The sequence below is a fragment of the Tyto alba genome, unplaced genomic scaffold, assembly GCF_018691265.1.
Source record: "Tyto alba isolate M040663 unplaced genomic scaffold, T.alba_DEE_v4.0 Super-Scaffold_6, whole genome shotgun sequence".
Classification (NCBI taxonomy): domain Eukaryota; kingdom Metazoa; phylum Chordata; class Aves; order Strigiformes; family Tytonidae; genus Tyto; species Tyto alba.
In genome coordinates, this window is record NW_024881327.1 from 41,446,704 (window position 1) to 41,474,605 (window position 27,902).

At 37.7% G+C, this 27,902-nt stretch overlaps 1 protein-coding gene and 1 long non-coding RNA gene across 4 annotated transcripts; both read left to right on the plus strand.

Moving 5' to 3' along the window:
• The first annotated feature begins 38 nt into the window (after positions 1-38).
• ZBTB49 (zinc finger and BTB domain containing 49) lies at positions 39-19,743 on the plus strand. 3 transcript variants are annotated; one of them, XM_042807794.1, is made up of 8 exons: positions 39-121; positions 1,571-1,744; positions 3,833-4,938; positions 10,969-11,015; positions 14,652-14,725; positions 15,450-15,532; positions 15,624-15,785; positions 18,383-19,743. In XM_042807794.1, the coding sequence occupies exons 2-8, from the start codon at positions 1,593-1,595 to the stop codon at positions 19,054-19,056; spliced, it is 2,298 nt and encodes a 765-aa protein (XP_042663728.1). In that variant the 5' UTR covers positions 39-121; positions 1,571-1,592; the 3' UTR covers positions 19,057-19,743. The 3 variants fall into 3 exon arrangements, with proteins under 3 accessions (XP_042663728.1, XP_032840426.1, XP_042663729.1); XM_032984535.2 differs by having other exon boundaries at positions 42-570; positions 18,383-19,064; XM_042807795.1 differs by lacking the exon at positions 1,571-1,744 and having other exon boundaries at positions 43-570.
• A 4,493-nt stretch (positions 19,744-24,236) lies between these two features.
• LOC122154872 lies at positions 24,237-27,192 on the plus strand. The gene is made up of 3 exons (XR_006167009.1): positions 24,237-25,134; positions 25,635-25,794; positions 26,544-27,192. It is a non-coding gene; the product is annotated as an uncharacterized LOC122154872 (long non-coding RNA).
• Positions 27,193-27,902: the final 710 nt, after the last annotated feature.

Consider the following 27,902-nt stretch of genomic DNA (forward strand, 5'->3'; position numbering starts at 1 on the left):
TGCGCCCCGGGAGCGGAAGCGGAAGCGGAGGAGCGGCGGCGGCGGCGGGCTGTGGCCGGCGGTGGGGCTGGGGCTGCCGCCGGGGCCGTGCGGGGATGGAGCTGGGAGGTGGCCGGAGCCGGTAAGCGCCGGGCTTGAGCAGCGCCGGCTCCTTCCCCCCGGCCCCGTCTCTGCCAGGCTGCGCCGCGCTCTCCGCCGCCGAGGGCCGTGCGGCGGCCGCGGCCTCCCGGCCCGCCCTCTGCTCCCCGGCGCCCCGCGACCCGGCCCCTCGCCCGTCCTGCTCGGCCTCCGCGCCTTCCCGCCGTGCCGCCTGCTCTCGGGGCAGAGCCCGCCCTCCCGTCGCCGCCCGGTCTGCTCTTCTGAGGCAGACCCTTCCCCTAGCCCCCTTCTCCGTGCTGCGCCTCGAGCCTGGGCTTTACTGAGGCGAGACTGAGGGGAGCTTGACATGGCTGTTGAGGCATAGACAGCGACAGTGTTGCTGGGACTACTCGTGTTCGGGAGCAGCAAAAAGTGTCTGCCTTCTCCTCTGGGAGGCGGGCACCTGATGGCCGAGAGAGTCTGAATTCGCAGGTTGTTAAAAGTACTTGCAAGGTGTTGTGGTGGGGGGGCTACACAAAGAAAGCAATTATTTGGCAAAAGATGCGGATTCTTTATGTTAAAGCCTGGTTAAAGACATGATAAGAGCAAATAGGGATATAATAGACGATCTAAATACATCAGTAGGCGATAAATCACAGGGTAACAGAATACATGAAAATGTGGAGCCTTTAGTGCTCATGAGAATTGAGGGGGTGGCAACCCTTGTCATGTTTAACCCAAGGTGTTTTTTCTCCTTCATTCATCAGTTGGGAAACAGGAGTTCTAATTGTCCTAATAGCTGGAATTTTCCTTTCATATTTACAAGTGGGCAGGGGAGGATTTTCATCTTTCTTCAAAAAAAAAGTATAGAATTTAATGAGTTGTCTGAGAATGTTACTTGTCTTCCATTCAAACTGTTCAAATAAGTGATCTTTAAAAGAGACCTTACATTGTATTAAATAAAGAAAATTACCATCCTAACTGGTTTAATGAATCACATCCAGATGGGAAATGTGCTTAGCTACAGCAGCAACAAATTTGGCATAAATAATGCTACTGTGGTGCTCTACCTTTTCAGTTTAGAGGGTGAAGAAACTGAGGTTTTCCTCTGCAAAAGGTGTTGATTATGTACATGTGATATGTTTTTGCCTTAGAATCTAATTCTTGTCAAAATTGTATGAATTGTTTTTTTGCCAATAAACTGGAGTGCAGTTTATTGGCAGTGCTGTTAACATATTTTTGCAGAAGCTCTTTGTTGTAAGCAGAACTTCATTAAAATAAATATTTCCTATGTACATTGCTGTATATCTACTGGTGAGCAATACCATGACTCACCTTTAATCAGAAAAATGTCATTAGAGCTCACATTGCAGGTGCAAACCAGTCTGTTCCCTTTGGGAGCTAAAACAAATTGTCAAAATGTTCTTTATATTCAAAATTAATTTTTCAATTTAACCTTTAAAATTAATCTTAGCATTTTATTTCATTGTAGGTAATTTAAGTGATTTTCTAGCATGGACACTGTTGCTAGCCATAGTTGTCATCTCCTCCAGCAGCTACATGAACAGCGCATTCAGGGTCTTCTCTGTGACTGCATGCTGGTGGTAAAAGGTGTCTGCTTCAAAGCACACAAAAATGTATTAGCTGCTTTCAGTCAATATTTCAGGTATGTGATAGAAAATTCTTCTTTTAAAAAAGTAAATGCAGTTGGTTGAGGTTTTCTCAGAGAAGGGTATTGTTTTCTGGTAGCTGCAGATGAAGTGAACTGTTGGAACGTAAGGGGAGAAGTTAAACTGTCCAGAGATAAATATCTATTAAGTATTTAACCTAATTAAAAACTGGCCATCCTGATTTATTTTCTAGATATACATAGTTAACTAATACACAGTTTGGGTTTGGCTTTTTCTTGATCCTTACTTGCTTATGGTACCTTGTATAATGGATTCTGACATGGACCTGTACTCAGTATTTCAGTGTGAAAAGTTAACTGTTTACAAGGACCATAGTAGAGTACATGAACAGAGCCAGATAAGTGATATAATTGATGAAAGAATTCATATTATCCATTTCTGGATGATGTGAATTGTTTCATCAATTGTACATTCAAAATAAAAGTTGAGTATATAGGTGGTTATTGCATCTCTATTTAGAACTGATTCTTAGAGAGACAACATCTGTGTTTTAAAGTATACAGGTGGCTTGTGAAGCCAACTGATTTCTTGTCTGTATCGCCCTCACCAATTCTCCAAATTTTGGGGTATGTTGGATCTCCCAACCTAGTTTTTTACGTCAGTTATGAGTAAGCTGTTAGATCTGGCAGTTTTTAGACCTTGCTTCTTGAAACATCTCTAAAGCTTGACTATCAGTTCTTATGTAAGAAAATTGTTTTTATGTTATGACCAGGGAAGAAAGACGAGGTTGCTTTTTCTTTCCTAGTGCTGTAATCCTGATGATGAAGTGAAATTATGCTCAGACTAAATTTTTAAAGTAGTTAAAAAGAACTAGGCACTCAACTCTTAATAAAATTCATTAGTATACGTGACTAGTTAATTCAGACTTTCAACCCAGATCTGTTCATTATAGTTCTCATTTTAATTTACACAGTATGGGCTGGATTTATGAAAGACTCTGGATGTAGGCACTGGCTTCAGAGTACCCTTTACATTTCTAAGGTTAAGCCTAGATTCTCATTTGCCTAAGATTCAGAGTTTATTGATATTACACCTACCTTTAAACTAAACCTAATTTGAGAGTCAACCCACAGAGGGGAATCATCAAGTTCAGGGCATTTCCTAGTGTAGGAAGATAGCTACATAGGAGTGACTTGATCCTATTTATATGTCATCCTTTACCGAGAGTGTACCGTGTTAGAGACTGGGGGTTTTAATGGAAGGGTATGAAGTTCCTGACTGAGGCAGAGTATGAACCCACTTAATTTAGGTCTAGTTACGCATATAGAAAACTGCAGCTCTGATGCTAAGAATACTTCACACCAATTAGTAAGAAGTCTTGTGAATTCACACACTCTAAGGATTCAGTGACAATTCAGTGGGTATTGGTTGGACTGCTGTTTTAGGCTTAAGTAGCTGTACTCTTCATTACTCTTTTACCTGGTTCTCATCCAGTACCAGTAAAAAAGTACTTTTTTTGGATATGAGGAAGATTGAAAATAATGCCATCTTGTTTACTGTTACCATCCTCTCATCTACTTCTGGAGAAAGAACTAATAGTAAAAACTTCAGTAAGGCTTATTGATAAAGTTTGATGGACAAGCTCAGTTGCCAGAAGAGAATAGTTTAGCTGACTTTGAGGTCTTGTCTTCTCCTTTTTAGTAGAAGATTTCTCATGTCCTGTTTTATTTGCCATGATGGAAGGAGAAACACCATTCTGAGCCAACCAACTTTTGCAAATAGCTCATAAATACACCACTGTACCTATATGTAAAGAACATTGGATATGAAACCACAAATATAGGGTGTGATTTCAAAAGATTAAAAGATAGAAAATTAAAGCTATATGGAGGATCATTTGCTTTAATTTATACTTTAAGTGTACTAGTGTAGGACTAATACATAAGACAAGTAATTGAGCAGTTTTGAGATGTTCATTTGCAAAAAGACAGTAATCTGGGCAAGACTGCGTAGTGTAAATTGTTTCATACCAGGCAGTCTGTTTGAGGTGTATGTGTATTTTTTTATAAAAGTGTTTGTGAATTATTTGTGTTTAAGTTTGAATATTTGCTTTATTTTATTAGGACCCTTTTCCAGAATTCTTCAGGCCAGAAGAATGATGTCTTTCACTTGGACATTAAAAATGTAGGTGGCATAGGCCAGATTTTGGACTTCATGTACACCTCTCACCTGGATCTTAGCCAGGACAATGTACAGGCTATGTTGGATATTGCACAGTGTCTCCAAGTGCAAAATGTGCTTAACATTTGCCACACCTTTTTAAAATCTTCTACAGCTGTAGAGCAGACAGCCAGCATGCCTTGTAATAGTGTATTTTCACTGCAGAATACTTTGACTGCAGATACTAGCTGTGCCAATGACAGTTATGGAACAAACCTATTGAATGAATGCTCATCTGACACACAAGCTAGTAAAGTCTTGGCTGACCACCATTCTCATGCATCGCAGTCTGTTAATCTTCATGCATCCTCAGGTGATGTACAGAAACAACCACAAGACTCCTTAGATGGCACCTGCACAGAGCTTCCATTTAAACAACCAAATTACTATTATAAACTACGCAACTTTTACAGTAATCAGTTCTATAAGCAAAATGCTTGCACTAATCATGAGAGAGGACCAGAACAATCCTTTTCTTACAACACGTCTACAGAAATAAACACAGTAGAGAATAATTCTTGTACTGTCAATCACTCTGAGTGTATTCTGGAAACCTCTGATCATTTACCATCAAACTTTCTGGTTCAGTCTGTGAATGAAGCTGCTCCAGACCAAGATGCAGAAAGCACGCTTATGCAGCCCACCAAACAGATGCGGCTGAAAAAAGCAGTACACCTCAAAAAGTTAAATTTTCTAAGATCTCAGAAATCTGCAGAGCAGCCGCCTGAGCCTAAAAGAGATGACAGTAGAATAAAAGGAGTAATTGAATCTGTAAATGAAAGTACCATGGACATGACAAATACTAGAGTTACTGATGAAAAAGAAGCTGAAGATTTAGTGAATTCTGAGAATTTTGAACAAAGTGTTGAAATTGAAAGATCTCAAGGTCCTTTGGAACAAGAAGGGCAATCACCAACTCTTCAGTCGCAGAGGCAATATACTTGTGAATTATGTGGGAAGGCTTTCAAACATCCAAGCAATTTGGAGCTCCATAAAAGGTCTCATACAGGTACAGTTATCAGTAAGTTGGTCTACAGACCAAATATTTGAATTAAAGAGGATGTCTTGCAGTATCTCATGATTCAGAGATTCTGGTTAAGGGCTACTTTCAAAGGTTTTGGTTTTTTGAAAAGTGAATAATCATACAGGAATAAAGACTGTAAGACTGAGCTTAGCTGAGAGTTGTAAAGATTCGTCCTTCATATTTATTTTTTATTTTTTTTTCAAATAACATTGTGTGATATTTAAATGAAAATCTTATTTTTGTCTTGCATTTTTAAGAGGCATTTCTAGTCATCTTGTCAGATGGCCCAGAAGTCCAAGTCAGGTAACCATGAAAAGTGTAAATGGATAGAAGACAACACTAGATTTCTAGTGTTCTGGATTTCTAGATGACCTCAATTCTCTCTGACCGTATATTAATTGTAAGAGACAAATGATTAGGTCTTGGTGGTCATTTCTTTTTAACCTGTAGAAATATGCTCTATAATTAGTTCATATTTTTTCCTAGTGTGAACAGCTTGTCATTGCATTTACCTAGAGAGTAATGCTCTTGCAGACAAGTAGGCTGCAGAGTGAATGGGAATTTTGAGTTCATTTACTTTTTTTTAAGAACTCAGAGGTAATACTATTTTTAAACTGAGCATAGATTTATTTCTAAGTATCTTTTTATTCTAGTGAAAAACAAGACCGAGTCTACTGTTGAATTAACTAATTTATCTGTTCAGTTTAACCAGCATCTTCTATTATATTTCTACAACTTCAGTATCTGAAGATTGAAGTTGTAGAAATTGAAAAACCCTTTTTTTGAAAGGGTTTTTAAGAATTAACTTAGCCAGTCAAGTAACACCATTGATTTCAAGTCCTTGAGATGCATTATTTGTGATTAAGCTGTCGAATATTTATTGCTTTTCTTTTTCCCTGTATTAAATATACAAATGCATCTCAATCTTGTCAAATAAACATCACTTTGCAAATGAGCATACATGTATTGGTGCTTTGACAGTAAATATGAATCCCTCTTAGCAGAATTTAATTTATTTTGTTAATTGATCCTTAGTATTAAGAATTTATTTTCCATGCTATTAGTAGAAAAGTTGTTCCAGAAACTGAAGATATGAACATTTTGTATTAGCTTCCTAAAATTTTCACTTGGTATCTTTGACTACTTCTGTATGTTCACATGATTGATACTTTTTTTTATTATTTTGGTCTCCTGTGGAAGAGTTGTGTATGTCTCTTACCTAGATCCTCTCTTTGCCTTGTAGTTTTTTGAATGTTATCCAATTTGAGCTGACATCATCAGGTATATCTTAGAAATTTAAGGAAAATAGGTGATCAGGTAGAAGACAGAGCATCTAGAGAAGTCTCAGCAGAGGGAGAGACTCTGAAGTCAGTAACAGGAGTTTGTGCTAGAAATTTTTGTGAAAGACAGACCCCAACTATGAGAAACCTGTTAGAATTTTCCCTTCCTTAGACGTCTCAGTCATTGGAAGAAATCTGGATTTTGTGAGTTCTGGTGCCCTTTAAACTACTTGTTCTTTTAAGAGTGTCTTACCCAAGTGATAGGCTTAATTAGTCTATGTTTCTGAGTCTGCTAAACCATTTAAAACATGAAGTTCAAAGTTTAGTTTTCCTCTTCTAATATATTGTAGCTTATAGGTCAGGGAGAGGACAGAGTATTAAGCTTTATAAAAGAGACTATAGCCCCTGATACAAGTGTTTTACAAATTATTTTTTTTCTTTAGACACAGGATAGCCAGCAAATGCTTACAAGTGTAGAAAATGGAAAAAGAGGAAAAGGGTTCCAATAGTTTTGCGAGGTTATTTATGTATGTTACAATTCATTTCTTTGTTCTTATTTGAGGTATGTGTATTTACATATGCTTCCACTCCACTTAAGCTCTGGTAGGTGGTGTTTCGTGTTCCACAACACTACCTGATATGAACTAGCTTTATACATGGTGCAAGAAAAATGATCCTAGGCTTGGTTTTGTTGTTACTGTCCTTCTCTACTAGTCTGAGTACACATTGGATTCAGGAATTTCATGCTGCTTTTCATACACTATGTTCTTCCAATAGCTTTCAAAAAAACCCAGACTTGAATGTGGCATTAACGTTCTTTTAGGGGTGTGCTAAACTGACAAAGTTTAAGAGCATAAGTTTAACAAATAGTAAGCATATCAAAGAAGGATGGAAAAACTGAGGCAAGAATATGACTAGATAGGCCTGTTTGCTTGCCTGTTATTTTTGGGTTATGTTAATTTATTTTTAAATATCCAACTAGTGCAAAAAGAGTAGTTGGAAAATTACAGTGGATGGTGAGTAGGATGTTAATATAGGAAGGATCTGTAGCTGAAGGTACAGGGCACATCTGTATCATTAATATTAGGTATGCTTAAAGTCATTTCCATTCATCTGCCACTTCAGAAAACATAGCAAATTGCTAGCTAATCAATTTTATTTGAAAACATTAATTTTTTAGAACTGAGCAAAAGTGTTAGCAGACATTTAAGTATTACGGTGCTTACTGAACGTCCTCCAAATCTGGCTTTGCTGAAGAGTGGAAGGAAGCAAGTTACTAAAATGGACCTTTCATGCTGGCAAGCCAGTTTTTAACCCACAAATGACAACTCTTTCAACACAAGTGCTGTGGTGGCCTGGTTGTCAAGAAAAAGCGCATGTGAAATTCTCTGTCCCTGAACAGGAACTATGAAAGAATTTACAGGTTAACATGGTTGTGTTGATGAATTTTCTATGTGAAGGACAGGCATACTGTGTTCAAATCAAGTCATTGTATTGGTTGTGTAGCTGTTCTAATTGTATTGCTAGCAGATATTTAAAGCAGTCTCTACACAGAGCTTATTGCATTGACTTTAAGATTGATTTTGACTTGACTGAATGTTATAATTTGTTGTTTATTAGATTGAACTGTCTGAAAAAACAGAAGCAAGTATATCCCCCTTATGCAGTCCTTACCTGTCCAGGAACAGCCAGTGTTTGGTTTGGTTTGTTTTTGTTTTTTTTTTTTTTTAAATATTTTCAGGAAACACCTCAAAAAAAAATAAAAAAACAACCCAAGCCCAACCCTGTGGAAAGAACTCCTGGCAGGATGGAATACAACAGGAGCAGAGATACACTGTTGATCCTCAACCTTTTCATTCTGAGCTTTGCTTGAGCAAATTGCCAACATTCCATGCCTTGGTGGATCCTGCTCCTACCTTTGTGATCTCTTCAAGAACACTGCTTCTGCCTTCATGCCTTTCTTCTCTGGCGCTGACACACCACTGCTTTGATCCCACCACTGTATACTTTATCTTCCTCTCCTTGCAGAGTGTTGAACCAGAGAGATGCAACAGAAAATAGAAAACACAAGGCAGTCCAAGGGTTCACAAGTCAAGTCCCCTGGATGTTTGTTTAAGCATTCTCTTAATTGTAGTTCATTACTACTTTTTCCTAAATTTTCTCTATTGCTGTTGATACAGGTGTAGTCTTTGAGAAGATTAGTGTTCTCAGATAAGGTTTTTGGTTTGGAATTTAATGACATAGTAACATAGAATAATTTAGATTAGAGTAGACCTCTGGAGGTCATCTAATCCAATCCTCTGCTCAAGGCAGGTCGAATTAGGTTGGGTTGTTGTGCTCATGACCTTGTGTAGTCAGATTTTGGACATCTCCAAGGACAGAAATTCCACAACCTCTCCAGGCAACCAGTTCCAGTGTTTGACCATGCTCATGGAGTAGAAGATTCTTTTCCTATTTCTAATCAGAATTTCTCATGATGTAACTTGTGTCTGTAGCCTCTTGTCCTATCACTGTGTACCTTCAAGAACAACCTAGTTGTATCTACTTGTTGCACGTAGACAGCAGTAAGATTTCTGTTTGCCTTCTCTTCTCAAGGCTCCAGATATGGTCTTACCAGTGATAGGTAGAAAAGAATCATCTTCAACTTGCTAGTTACACTCTTACTAATATACCTGGAAATGACCTGAGGGATGCTACACTATTATGAGTAATTTAGTATTTCTGCTAGAATTCAGTCTTGGAATGGGCTACTTGATATACTCAGTGGGTTGGAGTTCTATGCAGGTGCAGAATTGTCCTCCAAAAACTGATCTGATGTTTCTTTTCAAACAAAACTTTTTTGTTTTATCTTTATCATGAGGGAAGAAAAACTCTCAGCTCTTTGTACATGAGTACAGTTATAATGAGGCTGCATGCAGCCTACAACAATAGTTTTGAGAAATTTGAGACTTCAGTTCCCTCTAGTTATTTCAGGGTGGATTTCTGTTCAGATAATAGTCTTTGTGTCAACAGTAGCTTTTTTTTTTTTTTTTGTATAGGTAATTTCCACAGAAATTGCTACTAGTGTTTTTTATCCTCCATTTTAAATTACCTTGATGCTTTTATGGCTGTCGGAGGCCTTCCCAGTTGCCACAGATCTGGCTCCCTATTGGTTTCAGTTATATTTGTGTTGTCAGTAAAAGAATTTTTAGTGTTTTGCAAATTTAGAGCCCTAATGAAATCAAGCTTTAGTGCTTTTCATAGTTATTAGTTTCTTATTTTTTATCTTTAATTGAATAAAAGCTTTCTTGAAACTGCTGTAAGAGTTCCATTCTTTATTAAGTAGAAAAAATAGATGGAGCCTCAAGTTGTCAGACTAGCTGCAAGATTGCTATCTGTGAAGCCACATAACTGTATATGTTTACTCTATGCTTTAAAATCTAAGAGAATTGCATTTAGTCCTTGATCCCAAAACACACTGAAAGAACATCACCTGTATTTGGCAGCAGGGAAGGATAATGGAAACTCAACACCTGGATATTGTAGCTGTTTCTTGTAACACTTCCAAGGATGGAGGAAGAATACTGATGTGGAGAATACTTGCTGAAAGAGAAGGCTACAAAGAGCCAAGATGTATTCTGTAAAATCAGGAAAATTATAATTAAAAAAGTAAATATAAATCTTTAGACAGATTTTGAATCAGCACCATGATGAAACACAGTGTAAGATCTCTTTTTCTTTCTTGAAATATCTGCATTCAAAATCACAAGGATTTACACTAATTTTGCTTCCCTGTATCTGTGGGCCAGGTTATATGTATCCTTTTAATGTAGTTACTCATGAAAATATCATTAGCAGTTTTAAATTTATTATTGTTTTAAAATTTCCAGAAGATGCAGAGATTTTTATCAACAGTGTAAAAACTAGGAAACCAAGAACTAAACAGGGAGAAAAAAATGCCTTTACGAAATACTATAGAGGAGAATAAGTGATTAGAATTTGTCTCAAATTGATGGCTAGAGAATCGAAGTATCACGCAGTCACGTTTTAGGTTGAGAGTTGAATTATTTTGAAAAGCTAAAATGGGCTGTACTAGTTTTTTACAAAAACTGCTCATATGTTTTTGAAGATTTAAGAATACCAGTTTTCTATGTATAAATTCAGAATTTTGGAGCAAAAGACTTTGGTTAATTATCAGATACTCTTATATAGGATGAGAATTTGCAGGCACATATATATTTGCTGGCAGTGAGTGGCTACATGCCGATCAGAGATGCATGGTACACACTGAACAGAGAAAATGGAATCCTTCCATGTTAGCTTATCAGTATTCCTTATTCTTTTGAGAGCAGGCCTTTGTGTGTACAAATGAAAAAACTGGTGCACTTCCCATAGCTTTGTTGTTGTTTTAGGACCTTGTCATCTATTCTGTTCTTCCTGGAGGTATGGTACCCCTTTAATTTGGGAAAAAAAAAAAAAAGGTATTTAAAAAAAAATTCTAAACCACTCCCATTCATATGAAAAATCTTCTACCTGTTTTGAAACAAATTCTGTTTCTGAGCAAGTCTGCCTTACAAGCTTAATGCTAAATGCTGTACTTCCCTCTTGAATTTCCCCTTAAATATATGGGTAAGTCTTCTTTTGGGGATATTTTTACTCTTACATTACATGTTTTAAAAGGAAGCATACCAATTTAAAATACTTGTATTCTGTTGCAACTATTAGAAGTTCTATGTTCTGTTTCTTCTCCTTTTAGGTGAGAAACCTTTTGAATGTAACATTTGTGGGAAACACTTCTCACAGGTGGGAATATTTTATATTATGGTACTTACGCTTGAAAATGAAATGCGTCTATGTGTTGATTCTAAAAAACCTGGTTTTAAGTCTATAGATTAGATATTTTTTGTTCAAAGACAGACTTCACTTTAGGGATAAAATAATAAAATGTCTTATTTGAAAATAACATGTTAAATGTTTTAGATTTCTTTGATACATTTTTAACCTTTGATTTTTGTCTGCTCTCAGTAGATATGTATTTTACCTTCAAATGAATGTTTAACTATACAGAGCCGCAGCTATATTTGAAATACAGAGAACATTCATTCTGACTGTTTTTTTTCCTTGTGGTTAGGGATATATTGTGAACAGCATTTTTACAGTGTCTGAAAAAAAGACAGGTTAGAATTTTATATAATGTTGTATTCACAATACAGTTTCATCTTCTTAAATGGCATAAATTATTAAGCAGATTTTTTTGAGTCAGGTAAAAAAATTTATATCCATATAATTGGGCTTAGTTTCCTTCTGTGAAGAACAACACAGTCTGTCTGAAGTGACAAAACTCAGCTATGATTTAAAAAGAAAACCAAACCTCTTGTGCAGTTCCGTACATACATAGAGGGCCTAAGATTTAGCTGTCTTAATTTACCCTCCAATGCTTGCTTCCTGTTCTGCAGTTTCTGTTTACAAATTTGGTGCCTGGTTGTCTCATGTTTCCAAAATGTCTATTTCTTTTCTGTTTTCTTGGTTGGAATATGTGCACTGAAGTACAGGAGATAATAGACAGGTGCATATTTTTATACTAAGGTTAAATAATAATTATCATTGATTAACTTTGGTCTTTCTTATGGGTCCTGGTGTAAGGATTAGAATTATGTGGTCTTTGTCTACCCACCCACCAGTGCTCGTGCTTCTCTTGCCCCAGTTTTGTAGTCCACCAGTGGGACTTCGACCCATGCAGTTGCATCCTCCACTCTGTTAATAAATATGAATATAACACTGCATCCAGTGGACAATACTGTTTCATCATGCTTATCAAGCATTTGGAGCAAAACTGTGTCTGCTTATTAGGCAAAGAAGGTGTATTTTCATTCATTTTGATGGCTGAACTTCTAGTTACTAAAATAAAAAAGGGAGTATTTCCAAATTCTATTTAAAGTACTTTTGGCAAATGGAGTGGTATTCTGTACCATTACTGTGGGGGAAGAGGGAATAAATAAAAAAGCTTTACACACTCAGATTGTATGACAGTCATGACAGACTCTTCATGCAACATGCATTGCTCCTCTTTAATTAAAAACAAACAAAAGCCCCAACAAAACTGGAAATGTCTGCCTTTCAATTAAACACTCTTAAGGGAGATTCCCTCCTCTCCTTTCCCCTCCCCATTACCTCACTTTCCTGAAGGTATAGGTAGATACATATTGATGGACAATACCTACACCTCCAGAGTATGAGCCATAGCATTCAGCTTGTCTGCTGCAGTTCTTTCTCTGGTCATAAAAGGGGACTTACATACTTACAGGGTACTTGCTTTTGAATTGTGCAAGTAAGAAAGAATCCACCTATCAGAAAGTAAGATCCAAGGATAATTACGATCTGCTTTTTGCTTCGAAGACCATCCAGTCTTGGTCTTGATCTTCTCAGTCTGCAGGCACAGAAATAGTAACACTTTTCTTATTTAAGCCTTCATGTTCTATGTTGTTGAGACAGTGCAGTTGTGCCTTGTACTGTCTCCTGCTGAATGTAACTGATGTTCCATGCATTGGAATGTGAAACAGAAAATCAAGAAAAAATAGGAAAAATTGACATGGGAACTCGTAGTCTGGAGCAAATAACCATAAATGTCTTTGATTTGGGGGGAAAAAGATTCTTTTTGTACTTCCAAGCCTGTATCTTCCCTTACTACTAATACACAGCCTGTTGCTATGTGGTCCTTCTCTGGCTGGTGATCCAGATTATCATGTCTTTGGCTTTTTCATTGGGATGGCATATTATGCCTTAACCAAGGTTGTGTACCACCTTAAAAGCTTAGGAAGAATACAAGTTACTGATAGTTTTTTACCTTTTTTAATTTTTGTGTCAGCACGGTTCATAACAAGCTTTTGCCCTCATGAGAAGAAAGTGATGTAGGCCTGTAATAAAGACATGGGTCTTCTTGGTACTCTCTGTAAAATGATTTTATTCTGGCTAAAAATGCCTGTATGGGAGCTATTTCAGAGTAATTGTTGCACTTTAAATCCACCCACTGTCTATCCAGAATAACTTTCAAATGCTTATAATATGGTTTGTTTTGTGACATGGGTGGAGGTAAAGGTTCTGTCTTCTGTATGTTTCTCTCAAATGCACCTCTGCATAAAATCCCTTGTCTTTGCAAAGCACAAACTATTCCATGGAGTAGTCAGTTTAGTCATCTTCTTCAGAAATAGGTGCCTAATGCCTCTCATTTAATGGATCTCAGTATTATAAGGTTTGGCCTGAGGGAGCAGTGGTTCAATCATACTGTTTTCTGAAAAACTTTACAGGGCTTAAAGCAAGCTCTCTCATGGTTCAAACGGTGATCCATTTAATATTGTTCTCTGTGTCTGTTTGTGTGCGTTGCAGTACTTCAGTTCTGGTATATTATAAACTCTGATTACAGTGATTGATCATCACAGGTAATTTATTTAAAGGAGTTGGAATAAATTACTGATGGGTCTTATTTTTGTTGTCCTACTATGACTTAAGGAGGACATGATAATATGTGCATCCCCAATTTTCTTTCCTGATTGAAAGGTCTTAATGTTCCTTTAGTGTACTTGGATAAAACCAGGCAGTTATCCATCAAAGAGAATGGAAGGATTAAAAACTGACTGTGGAAGTATGAACAATTTATGGAACATCTGCAGCTCTTCTATCCAAACTAGCTGTGTCTTGTGCTTTGAGAATTGGACTTTCAGTGGATTAGCCATTCGGAAGCACCAGTGGCCTTAAAAACATTCTAAAAAAAAGTTGGAATGAGTGAGATGGTTTTGTCTAGTCATTATCTGGTTTGCCTGCTAGACTAGCATGACTTTTACAGGATTGGGAGAGGAAAGATATGTAATAAAAATTAGTTACCAGTAGTCCCATTTGTTCATTTCTGTACTTCCTATTCAGTTGTCTTGATATCAGTAAATATAGTTTTGGAGCATTTGGCTCTGAGTATTTTATGGATTCAAAAATATTTACCCTATTTTTCTCTTTAACCTCCTGGTAGGTGAATTCAGACATCCTGATGTAACAATATTTTATTTGTAGGACAGGGAAAATAAGACTAACCTGAACCATATTACTAGTAAGTTTTCTTCTTCACTGCAATCTAGACAGTGTAGTTTTCATTTATCATTGGATCTGTTTTCAACTATAGGTCTGTCTTTTTCCTTAGCATTTGATTGTAGGATTTTTTTTTTTTTCCTGTTCTTGTCAATGTATAATTGCATACATAAGCAATTTGATCTTGAAGTACAAGGTAGTCTGTCTTTATTAGATAAGAATGCTTGAGTTCACGTGTGCTTTGTAGTCTTCAGTGTCTTAAAATTAGGAAAGAAAAGCCAGTCTCATAGTTCCCATCATTGTCTTTTTATCTATATACAGCAACAGGCTAGCTGAATTTAAATATTTAAATTACTGTCCCTTCAGGCAGGTAATCTCCAGACACATTTACGTCGACATTCTGGTGAAAAGCCATATATTTGTGAAATCTGTGGGAAAAGGTGAGTAGAATTGTTCAATTTAGTGAAGTTAAGATGATAAAACTTGTTCATGTTTTTTTTAATCTTCATGATAAACTAAGGGCCAAGAGTTAAGGGAGCATACTACCCAAATTTGTTTAAAAGACATTGGGTTTAAACATGTGATGATAGGATTGAAATACATAAATGTCTGCAAGTGTCTTGTTGCAAGTCTCAATAATAAGATAAACATGTAATCACATATATAGTCTGTGGTCCTACTTAGGGTTTTTTTGTGTATTTGTATCTTTAGTTAAGAATACATTGTTGTGTGTATTCTGAACAGTGTGAGTTACAATAAATCATGTGGGTTTGTACCTTTCCCTCACATTTTTTTTCATTATTTGGCCATATAATTTTTGTTATGTTTTACGGAAATTATGAAGTATAGGAAATCTGATGGATTTAAGGAAAGCATTAAATATTTCTGCCTTCAGCTAGGAGATGACAGAAAACACACTAAGTTAAATGCAGAATAAATTAGTAACATTAATGGTGAAAAGGTTTTTTTCTCCTAGCATAAATTTAATTGGACATTGCTAGCTTCAAAATGTTTTTCTTAAATGCATCCATTTATCTGTGGTTTAGATTTTAATCTTTGGTCAGAACATCGGGCATTCATTATAGTTGATTTCCACATGATACTTAGTTTGGGAGAATAAGGGTCTTACAAAGACAGTAATTGGGCTTCCGTATTGTGTTACAGATTTGCTGCTTCTGGTGATGTTCAGCGTCATATTATTATTCATTCTGGAGAAAAGCCTCATCTGTGTGATATCTGTGGCAGAGGTATGCAAGAACTAAAGTTTCTGCCTCTGAGGTTTTTTTGATTGAAATGTGAGGAGTCATTTTAATTTCAGTGTCTGTCATATTTTTCTAGGATTCAGTAACTTCAGTAATTTAAAGGAGCACAAAAAGACCCATACAGCAGATAAAGTATTTACGTGTGATGAATGTGGGAAGTCATTCAACATGCAACGGAAACTAGTAAAGCACAGAATTAGGCATACCGGAGAGAGACCATACAGCTGTTCAGCATGTGGTAAGATTTACTGTGCATAACTTGGCTGTGTCTTTGCTTTTTCAATAAGTAAAAGTTCCCATGACAGCAGATAACAATTAACCAAAATTATTTTAAATTGAAATACCATGTTGTGAATGTTTTTCACAAAACATTCTGTCTTGCACACTTCATAGTCTTTCTTTTGGTCTATTAAACTCCTTTAGCTGTGGTAAACCAGTTCAAAAGTGAATCTCAGTTGAAGAATAGAGAAAGGAAATAAGAGGAATCAACTTTAGATGTGTACATGTTTGCTACAGAAGTACTGATACTAGCTGCTTATTTTCAGTTACTGATTTTCAGTATGGTCCTTTCTGATGATAAGCTAGGTTTGGCATCACTTGGCTGTTGATGGAGTCTTTTTTTTTCCCTCCCCCCAGTTGAATACTGTTCAGATTGAACTGCATTCAACCATAGAGTTTGATCATAACAACCTGTTGCTACTTTGCTTCAGCCTCTGGAATAAAATCAAAACTTGATCAGTGCTTTCATACCAGATAATAACCGTTTTTAAAATCTGCTAGATAGGTCATACTTCCAGCTGGTTTGAAGGTGGCTCTTTGAGCAGTGATTCATCCTTGTATAACAAAGTTCTCAGAAATTGCATTGTCTATCCTTATCTCATATGCTACCTAGCATCCTGCATACTACATGTTTTTCTGCCCTTAAGTGCTATTTTGGTATAATTTCATTCATGTTCTGAGGAAACAGTTTTGGAGGAGGGTAGCTCCATATGATAATGTCCAACTGCAGTATGTTTTATTTGTAATGTCTTAAGGCACAAGAAAAGCTAATATTTTCAGGAGGTCTTGCATTAGAAGGAGGAGATATAGGCATGCAGGATATGAAGGTATAAACAAACAGCTGTGCTGCTGTCATTAAAACAGGCTTATTTTCATCTTGTCTTGTAGTGGTCTTTTGATTATTTTTTCATTTTAACCAGGTCATCTTGTAGTGAGAAGGCAAAAACTGGGTAAAGAGGATCTGATCAAGCATTAAGAAATCATTTCACATCATGCAAAAAATCCACGTGTATTATTCCAGTAATTTGTAATCTTACTGTTTAATAGTTTTTCTGAAGAGAAATCTGGGTAGTAGAATAAAAAGTATGTTGCTGAAAACAGGCTGCAGTTTTACTGGGCATACCGTTCATTTTAGTTGGTATCTGTCCACACAAAATAAAATAATCGTTACCCTAGGTAAAATGAGAGAAAATCACAAATAGGTACCAGCTTATTTCTACTATCCTAAAGAATGTGAGGTGTCTGAAGCATGTAGCAATTCTGGAAATTAATGCTCTCTTGTTCTGCTTGTTCTTCCACACTTTGCCTTGGTTCAGCTTCAGACAGATTTTTTTCTTTGCAGTATGGTAATTGAGGTTATTTGAGCATGTGGTTCTGAAAACAGGCAAACAGTTGAATGTTTTAATAAGAAAATTACAGTTTTGCCACATTCTCTGGCTAGATTATAAAAAATGGACTGCTGCATTATGTTAGCTCAAAGTTAACAAAAAACCTAACTTTGTCAGCACTTTAAGAATGGTTTCTTGGTAATGAACAAACCGTTATTTCTGTGATGCAGTTCTCACTGGAAGAATATATCTAGAAGTTTATCAGCATACTGTTTTTCCAGACAGATAAATTCATTTGATTATTTTAAAATTTTTTTCTTCCACAAACATTGATACAAACTGAGAGCACTCGCCACTTTCAAATACTAATGGATATTCCCTTTGCTAGACACAAAAGCTAAGGCACTGGGAAACACAAGTTAGAAAATTAGATAAGAAGGAACAAGTCATTAAATTGGAGGAATAGATGGAACTTGTTTGAACCAGTCCTCGATAAACAAAGTAGCACGACTGGGACATACCATACCTTATCACTTGACACTTTCTATAATTAAAACATGCTTATGCGCTTGTGTTAAGAACAACTGTCTTGGTTTGGGCTGAAATAGAGTTAATATTCCTTTTCAGGGACTAGATGAGTGCTGTGCTTTGAATTTAGCTTTGGGTTTGGTATGAGAAGAATGCTGATAGCACACTGATGTTTTCAGCTGCTATCGAGACTTCAAGGACTCTCCGACTCTCCATGTCCTGCCCGTGCGCCAGGGCACAGGGAGGGAGCATGGACAGAGCACCAGGCCCAAATTGGCCAATGAAATATTCCATATCATGGAACGTCATGCTCACTATAGAGAGGAGGGGTGGTTGGGAAGGAGCTTTCTCTCTCTCTCTCTCGCTTCTGGGATTGCGACTGTGGGATCTTGGTATCTCGGGGTCGCTGGCCGGGAACGGGCTGGGGATTGGTCAGCGGGTGGTGAGCAATTATGCTGTACATCGCCTGTTTATAGATTTCTTTTTGTTTTCCCCCCATCATCGTTATTGTTCTCGTTTTACTGCCATTATTAAACTGTTCTTATCTCAGCCTGCGAGTCTCCCTTCACCCCTCTAATCCCCTCCCCCATTCCCAGGTGGGGAGGGGGAAGGGAGGGTGATTAGCTGCGGGGGTTGGTTGCTGATCAGGCCCAAACCACAACAACAACTTAATCTTTAATTTGTCACTTCTGTCTTGTAGGGAAATGCTTTGCAGGTTCTGGTGACCTGCGTAGACATGTGAGGACTCATACAGGAGAAAAACCCTATACTTGTGAAACTTGTAACAAATGCTTCACGCGCTCTGCTGTTCTACGGCGGCACAAGAAAATGCATTGTAAAGCCACTGATGAAGGTCCACACACACTAGACGAATTTACTCAAGGGATTGAAACTTCCGACCTTGAGAAATCCCAGAGTTCTGACTCTTTTGGTCAAGAAATGTCTGTTACATTGTTACCAGTGTCTGTTAAATTTCCCATTCGTCCAACTGCAAATTCAACTGAATTTGATAGTTCTGCAGATTCTTACTGTAAATTGCGATCAATGATTCAACACCATAACTCAGCAAACCAACAGAAACTGAATGTGGATTCTGCTAAACTCCCAAAAGCTCAGACACAGCAAACTCCTCCTCCACCGCCATATGCATATGCAGATGTAGATGTATCTTCTGCAGAAGAACCCTTACAGTCTGATAATATTCCCATGGTTCGCTCCTCTATGGTTAGCTTGGACAGTCATTGTAATGATCCACTAGGCAGTCGGACATCGTCTGCTGCATACAAGAATAATGAAGGACCGTTCTTCTCCAGCATGACCCTCTGGGGTTTAGCTATGAAGACCTTGCAGAATGAAAGCGAACTGGAGCAATGAGGGTTCAGGTGACTGCATCAAATCTTCTTAGAGGCATTTTGTGCTAAAGTGATTGTGTTTGCACTGCAGCATAGAGAGATCAGAGCTAGTTTTTAAGCCAGCTACCTTGGATGCTGGTAGAAACCAAGATACACATGCCCAGAACCCAGTGTAGATTGCCTTTACACTGCTTCTCAGCAAAGTTCAAATCTAGTTTTGGGGACCTTTGTTGTTCTGTGACTGCACTGTGTATCTCATGTGTTGCCATAATTTACTGAAATTTGCCATTTACTGAATTTATCATTTAACTTGGTATTTTTTACCTGATAACAGAGGAAAGGATGGCCCAATGCCTAATTTCATTATATGGGTGCAATTCCAAGTATGGGTTGTCAGAGTTGTGTAAGGGTGTAGATATGAAAAGAGGAAAATACATAACAAATCCCTAGTGAACCTGAATTTCAGTAGTGGCTTACTTACCAGTAGGATCATTGGTTTACATGACTTGAGTTTTGTAATACTAAATTTAAATGTTAAATACTGGACAGTATTTGTGATAGTGCAAAGTAACTGTATATCTAGAAACTTTATTTTTTTACAATAAAAGCTTTTTTTAGTATTTTATAAACTATTTTGCACAGCAGATTATTTGTACAATGAAGACCAAGATCAGAAAATACAAATAAAGGGAAGTTGTTTTACATTGTATCTTAATTGCTCAATGTGTTTCATCTTTTTATGAAATAATTTCAATAACATAAATTCCATTTATTCTAGGTATCTTTACAATGCTAAGAGGGATACCACTGCAAGAAGGAGCTGCTCTATAACATAAGTGCAATCAGTACATCAGTAGCTTGTCTTGCATTTCAGTGATTTAGTGTACAATATTGGCTAATTAATGGACTGAATAGACTGGTACAGGTTAGGAAATTTGCTTAGAGTCTGTTTTCTGCTTTGGTGCTTTGAATGGTTGCATTAATTTTCAGTATAGGTCTGTTGCTGCATTTCAAACTACTTGCTACACTCACATGAGTTTTACTGGCCTAACTTTTTCCAAACCATCAAAAAGTTCTAGCAATGTGTTGTCAAGCCTTATGCTAAAACATTCCTTAGATACTATAGTTTCTGAAATGAAAATATCCTTGTACTGACCTTTTTCCTGAAGTTCATTCACAGGCTGGAAAGTCTGTTTGAAGTACATATTTCTTATTTCCTATAAGGAGTCTCGGTGTAGGCTGAGAAGTAGATTTCTGTGTTTTCTGTATTTTGCAACAGCTAACAAGATCTAGTATCACCACTGTTTTAATAACACTGAAGTTCCTCTGCTGAAAAAATCGTGTAAAACTAATAGCTGGAACTGTCTAGTAATTAATATGTAATGTCACATTTTCCTGGTATTAGAAAATATATAGTCACTGGTATCCCACTAAAGCACAAAGATTCAAATCTTCTATGGTTGTCTGATTCTTGGCAGAACAAGAATTAGTTTTGCCAGAATGGGAATGTAGGCCACAGGTGACTTATAGTCCACCGCTTGCATTCTGTGGAAGTTCAGAGCCTGGAGAATACAGGATTTTTCATATTTTTAAAGTGCTCACCACTTTCTCCCCCGCTCCCTAGGAATTCAAAGCTAGCTGTTCACTTTCTTACTGTGTTAACACCATGCATTGCATATTGTGGCTTCCTTTCCTTGAGTTGGGCCCTGTACCTCCCTGTTTTTAACTGCTTTCAACCTAAGTTGAAATGAGAAGGATAATATTGCTGGCCAGAGACTAGCACTCCTTAAAACAAAAGGAGTAGAACGTTATACTGTGTGTGTAAGTCTTAGAATATACAAATCTCTGTCAATCATCATTTAATGTTATAAAAAACTTTTTTTCACTACAATAACAAACCGGTTAAAAAATTAAAAATCCACATGCGCTGGAGAGCAAATTGGGTATTTTTTTCACCTTTCTTTTCTTGTAGTGTACATATACTAGGAAACTCTAAAGCATCTCTATTTTTGTAGCCAGTGAAGTCAAAACAAAGAAGCCTTTGCGGTGCGTAATTTTAAAAATAGCATGTAGGCTAGCACAACACAGTCCCACACAGGATTAAGCAGGGAACACTTTGTATATTTGAACCCTCAACTCCTCTCATTCATTTTCTTTTACCTTATTTGCTGGTGAACACTTCAGATTGTTGTGGAAATGATCCACATGCTATTCAGCAATCCATGTATTATGGTTGTGTCCCTGACCACATGTGCTCATGCTCGCTCTCACTCCACTTTCCTTGCACTTAGTGCCTGAGGCAAAGTGTGGGTATCTGCTAGTCACTAGCTCTGTGGCTTTCTCCTTGTCTGAAACTATTTTTAGATTTACTTATCCCAAGAGAAAATAAAAATGTGATTCTCTTCCCATGGGGATTACGTTGTTTGGAAAGGACGAATCTGCAATTTGTGAACCTCCTAACTTTTTAGTTGCCTCTCTTTCTGCAATGGTTTTGTTTTCTCTGTTGTATTTTGGTGGAGTCGGTACAGGATAAGTTTAAAATAGACTATGTTGCAACCTTTGTGCTCTTCTAACAGGCTAATGGAAATCTGTACACTTTGTTTTGGAGGAATGTGTTATTGCTGAAGACTGTCTTGAAGTAGCATCTTGAGATGCTTGTAAGCACATAGATTAGATTGCTAGGCATCAAGTGCTTTGTGCCAAGGACAGCCATGTTGCACTACGGATAATTCTCTTGCTTGGCAGAATTTCTTCCTGTGAGAGTGTTTCACACCAATAACATGAGGTTCTCAAACCTGCTAGCAGACTGTGAACACTGCAGTTTGTGGAGTTTGATAAAACATCATGTTGCAGTGTGGCATCTTTGAGAAGGAAGTGGAGAAAACACTGGTAGGAGAAAGCAGTCCATCTGAGTTTGCGCAGCTGGAATCAGAAAAAGGAGGAGTTGCAGCACAGGGCAGGAGCACTGAGAGCTGTTATTTCTAGCTGGCTTGAAGGAGAAGCTGAGCAAGAGGGAACATTCAAAAGACGAGTAGATGGATGGAGTCAGATGGAAGAGAATTAGTTTTTATGTATGGAGTAAGAAGTTTAGGATTAAGCCCCATCCCTGCAGCCACTTTGCAGTGAGAATATCACTGCCTGACTGCAAGAAGATTTATTTTGCTTTTGTGTTTCCAAAATTTAATATGGTATGTCATGCCAATTTAGTATTGTCTGAGCTTTTCTCAGTGAGACCTCTCTAGAAAATTACCTTGAAGGAGGATCTTTTTCTGTATCCTAAGAATTTTCTATGCCAACCTGTAGGTCCATAATGAAGAGGATGTTTGACCGGGAATAGGAAATAGGGGCTGATAGTCCTAATGCTGCCATAAAGCTGGCAGAGTTGAAAAACAGCAGCTACCCCATGACTTTGAAGAACAGGTGGAAACCGTGACATAATTATTAAGCCAATAGTATTTCACAAGCAGCAGATGCCCAGCCATAGCTATTGCTCATAAATATCCATAGCCAGCATGTTGAGGGGTATGAATAAGCATCAGTCAATTGGCTAGTAGCAGGCACTGCTAAAGTGCCATTATAATTGATGTAAATGGCATGCTATTAAAAAAAAAAAAAAGTTAACCAAACTGTCATAGTAAAATCGAAGGACTGCTAATTGTTATTTATTAGAATAACTATCCTGCAGTGCAGAGCTGCTGTTCAGTTCATCTTGCAAACTTGAATCACTTTTGTTTCCAGAAGATGCAGGTAACTTCTCAGGGCTTAATTTGGGTTTATTCAGTGCAGAGTATATCTCTGTCATTTGACAACAGAAAAAAAGTAAATTATAGTAGCATTTAAGCTTTTGAAGGCATTACTTTGTTTTTTGGATGATTTAAGTGCATTAAACCTATACAAAATTTAACCTGCCATTTTTATATGGATATGTTTTCTCTGTGTACACACAAAAATGATAAATCATATAATTAAGTCTAAGTTCAAATAACTCCCCTTCCAAAAAAAATCCTCTGCTTATCTTGAGACTTACAATCTAGTCTAGTTAGAACTGAAAATGAAAAGTTGTATAAGGAAGGAGGACTTCAGTAGGAAGGACTTACCTCTTGGTTATAACCTGTTGCCATCGAGCACATATAGTGGTTTCCTGGTCTGAGACTATTTCATACTCTTTTAAATCTGGCCTACTAGATGTTTTGCAGTTTCTTGATTTTGGAGATCGGGCTTTAGAACGGAGCACTTCTGCTTTGTTTCCATGGCTTCTTCAGCTAGTCCAAGTAGGCTTAAACTCCTGTTGATAATTTTATAGGGAAGTAATTGCTATACATGAAGCCTTCCCAAAACATCTAAGTGGCATATACAAGAGCAAGCCAAATTTAAAACAAAATCAGTGTGAAGCAAGTGGAACTGGCCCATAGGCCATTTGCTTCTGGAATCCACTTTTTTCTTTCCTTTCATTGTCTTCCCCACTGTGGGTAGCTCCATTCATACGTGGACAGCTGTATTCAATTCTTGCTGCTCACTTCATGCCACTTACCCACCCCTGATAATCCAGTCCAGACATTAACATATTCAAGCTCGGTGAGGAAAAATGTAGAGGCATATAGGTAAACAGAGTCCCACACAGTTGTAAAACTATAAAAATCTCCAGTCTCCATGTTTTGGAGTGTGTGCTGGGATTTGGGGTATTTAGCTTTCTTGCTAAAGAACTTGCTTCAGAAGTGATAAATAAAGCAAACATGGCAAGAAATGTAGATGGTCCTGCTTGTGCAGAAGACAATAGAAAGCAAGAAAACGTGAGCTTTACAGGCAGATTTGAAGGAGGCAAATGTGATAGCTTGGGAAATGCGTTCTAATGACAACTGAAGGGCCTTAGATGCAGCTATTTGGTAATTCAGTATGCTAATGACTTCAAAGTGACCTGTGCTCCACTGTGCTGCAAATAGATTTCTTTGTATTGGTACACACAGGCTTGTGCTTTCTGGTCCACAGCGTTATTCATTAATCCTTACTGACATCTATTATTGAATTTGCCTTCTCTAAACAGTTGGTTTCCATCTCTCTTATTAAATCTCCGTCCTAGCAAACAGATAAAAATTACCTTTAAAACACAGCCTGGTGAAGACACAAGCTAGTGACTCAGACATTCTTTTTTCTGAACACAGTACCCCTACTGTTTAAATATAATTTTTTTTTTTTTTTTTGTAGTTGATATTCACATGTGCGTTCAGATCTGACAGCAGTTTTGTTCTCTTGGTGAGGGAATTTTTCCTGGAAGGTTACAAAAGCCCATTAATACAACGGCACAATGCAGTGCTGAGGAGCGTGCATGCATGAACTACAAGTCTGCCAGCTTTTTGTGAAGCTCTGCAGGAGGCAGTATTCTGAAATAAAGCCTTTCAGGCCCTTTTAGTGTAGTTCTGACCTTCTACTCTATATTAAACAGATGACTGGAACCAGAAAGATAGGTCATTGTGATTGCAGTTAATATTTGTAAGGACCAAAGCAGCTCTCAGCCTTTGAGGTAGAAGGGAATCATCTTAAGTGTGAAAATGTATCATCACAAGAATGGAGAGGATCAAAGGAAGGCCAGCTGGTGCTCGGACATCTTTTCATAACCTTTATTACAACACTAGAATACACTAACCTCAATGGGAAGTCCATTCAATTCATGTATTTCAAATAGATAATCTGTATTCTGGTGAAACAAAGCAAGCTAAAAAAGCCTCTTCTAAAAAGGGGGTGGTCGACACAAATTGCCTATGATTTAATCATATTGGTTTTCTAAAATCAGCTTAGCTTTTTCAATGCAAATATATGAATGTATGACATGCTTATTTTAGAAGTGGCTGAAAATTTGTAAATTTAGGTACAGAGAGTTCTAGCTGATTTTACTGTGTTTTATTTCCACTTCAGAATAAAGGCCCTCTGCATTTTCACTTGCCAGGCACAGTATTTTAGGGAAAAGCTGTACAGAACAACCATAAGCATTAAATCATCCAGGAGGCGTGTATACATGGAGTCATGAAGAGGCCAAGATTAAAGCTGACTAGTTTTGACAAACACCGAAATTTAAACTTGGGCTTCCAGGGAACATCAGACCACTGTAAGTATATTTGAAATTAGCACTATCAAAGCAGGAAATCAATGAAGGTTGCTGTTTAGAGGTAGGCTAGTACAGTAAAGTCCTGGGTCCACAGAGTGAGGGCTGTGCTACCAGATCCATGCTAAATGGATAGGGAAAAGCAGTGGGACTGTAGGTGTAGACCATCTGCCACGATATTTTTTAGGTGGGGAATGTCAGAGATCATTAGAACATCAAAGTTCAAGCTCAGTTGTTAAGTGGCTTAGGCATTAGTTTCAGATTTGGATTTCAATCAATCACTTTCTGAATTTGTTCTATGGATCCAGAATGAGGAAAATATCCCTTCTACTTGTTGGGTGGGGACTTACTTCCAACCAGCTTTATTAAACGTTTTGTCTAAAGACTGACACCTATGGAAGAATTGCATTATTTATGAAGTTAGGGCTTGACAGGAAATTCAGCAGACTCTTAATATTGTAAAACACCAAATGGACAAAAGAATATTGCTTTTTCCTACCTAGAAAGAGACAGCAGACAGTCGTCACATCAGCTGAGTAACGACTGCAGCCTGTGAAACAGATCTGAGGGGTGCTGAAGTTCTGACAGCTTCAGGAGATACAACTTTGGTTCAATTCAAAAGTCATTAAAATCATTCCTAAATTCTAAAGCTCAGAAGAAAAGGTATTTAATTTCTTTTTCTCCAAGTAATTTGCATGTCAAATATCTCTCCTTCTCTCACACACACACTCTCCCTCTCTCTCCTGTCGGTGATGTCTCTCTCAGCAGCTGTCTAGTCATGAATCACTCCTGTCATCTGAAGCATATTTTTAACACTTCTGGACGTGCTCTAAAAGCAAATGCTGTTAAGCAAACAATTTGCACTGTTTTTCCATACACTCTCTTCACTTCCCCAAACCTTCGTAATCATGATTTTAAAAGCTGGGTCACAGGGGAATCAGCTACTGGAAAATACAACCTTTTGTATTTGTGAGAGTATCATAACGTTACATCAAGTTCTCATGTAATGCAGATCTTCTGTCTGACATGCAGAAGGCTTGAAGTTGCCTGAAGCTTGAGAATTTTACTTCATTAAGATTCATATGAATGTTTCCTTTGATTTCAGTCATTGTAGTCTGCATCATCTCAAGCTCAAACTTCAGTTTGAGTTCAGGAATTGAACATACAAAAAAAAAAAAAAAATCACTGTCAAAGCTTTGTTCAGCTGCTATTACAGTAAAGTAGGTTAGATTACATCATGTTTGCTTCAGAACAGTTATTTTACAGCCTGAAATGGAGAACATAATGATGGAGCCTGATAAATTAGTAGTCTTGTTATCATAAGTTTCAGAGCTACCAGAAAAAAAGGACATTGACCAAAAAAGATTTTTATCTTAAAAGCTTTTCTGCTTTTCTCTTCTTTCCTTTGTCAGAAGGATGCCTGCTGGGGCCTTAGGGCACCAAGGATCTTCACTAGGTGTCTGGAAGGCCTTTGGAACCATCCAGTAACAAGTCAAACAGGAAGAAAAGTGTATTTTGGTTTTCTCCCACTGGCTAGTAAGTTACTCTTCTGGTAATTCTAGTATTTGTCAGGGATACAAGTTTTTGAGCTCCAGATCCAAATGGTTACATTGGCACATGGCAAAACCAGGAATGCTGATTGTGCCCAGCTGGAAAGAACTTTCTCTTATTTCTCAAATAAAATGTGGCCTTTAAATGCCTAGGGCCAAGTTAGTTTTGATTTTTCCAAGGCCAAGAAGTGATAATCCTAAAGGATGCTTTTGACAGAAGTCCTAATGCAAGTGTTATACAAACAGGATTTATGAGCCATGTGCTTCCACTTTGTGTTTTCATCTGGAACTTCCGCTTTTCTTTCTTGTTGCTTTAATGTTATATCCCTTTGTATTTTTTAAGTGCTTAGGAGAACCTTAGTGTGACAAAATATTAAATAATAATCAAAGTCTAAGACATAAAATGATACTCTGTAATGTTTTTCTGATGAATGCTCTCATATGTGGTCTGCAATACGGATGAGCACCTTGAGTGCTCCAACTATCCTGCATATACCATTTTATCTTTGTTAGTAACCTGGCTGTAGTGGAATCAAAGAGTTATCATTTCAGAAAGTTTTGTTTTAAACAGGGAAGCTTTGTCAACTGCCATTATTGCCACTAGTCAGCAGCTTCATTATAAGATTTGTGCTATTTGCTGTTCTCAAAAGTTCTTCCCTCCAAAGATGTGATTAGGTAAAACCTAACATTAAGAGGAGTTAGCCCTCGGTGTTGCAAGAAAAGCCTGACATTGTAAGTGCCTAGAAATCGTAAGACAAAAAGCATTTCAAATATTTGTAGCCATCTGCAAGTCACATTCGTGATGCCTCAGGGCATACCCACAAGATTTTTGAATGTGGGGTTTGTATCAAGTAACACGTTCGTTCATCTCTCCCCTATTCCTCCGTGAATCAAGGTTAAGCGATTTGTTTTCTCCTGTAAATCCACTGGGCCGAATGTGTCTCTGATAGAGCACCGCGACGTAGTAGGTCGGATTCAGAGTAACTCCGCGGTGTAAACCCGCTTGTCCACCGGGTGGCAGTGAAAGCCCGAGTTACAAAGGGACCGTCCCGGTGGCGGAACCTGGAGCCAGTTACGCGGCCGAGAGCTCCTCACCGCACCGCCCAGGTAACCAGGCCGTGGCTTTATCGGTAGGGATAAACCTCATGCCTTTACGGTAGGAAGCGACAACACGGTAACTGGTTTGCTCTCTGCATCCTTAGCAAACTGTAAGGAAATAAT

Coding starts and splice junctions, on each gene's coding strand:
- ZBTB49 (XM_042807794.1), top strand. CDS start 1,593: ATGGACACTGTTGCTAGCCATAGTTGTCATCTCCTCCAGCAGCTACAT. Junction 1,745..3,832: donor GCTTTCAGTCAATATTTCAG/GTATGTGATAGA, acceptor TTATTTTATTAG/GACCCTTTTCCAGAATTCTT. Junction 15,786..18,382: donor ATACAGCTGTTCAGCATGTG/GTAAGATTTACT, acceptor TCTGTCTTGTAG/GGAAATGCTTTGCAGGTTCT.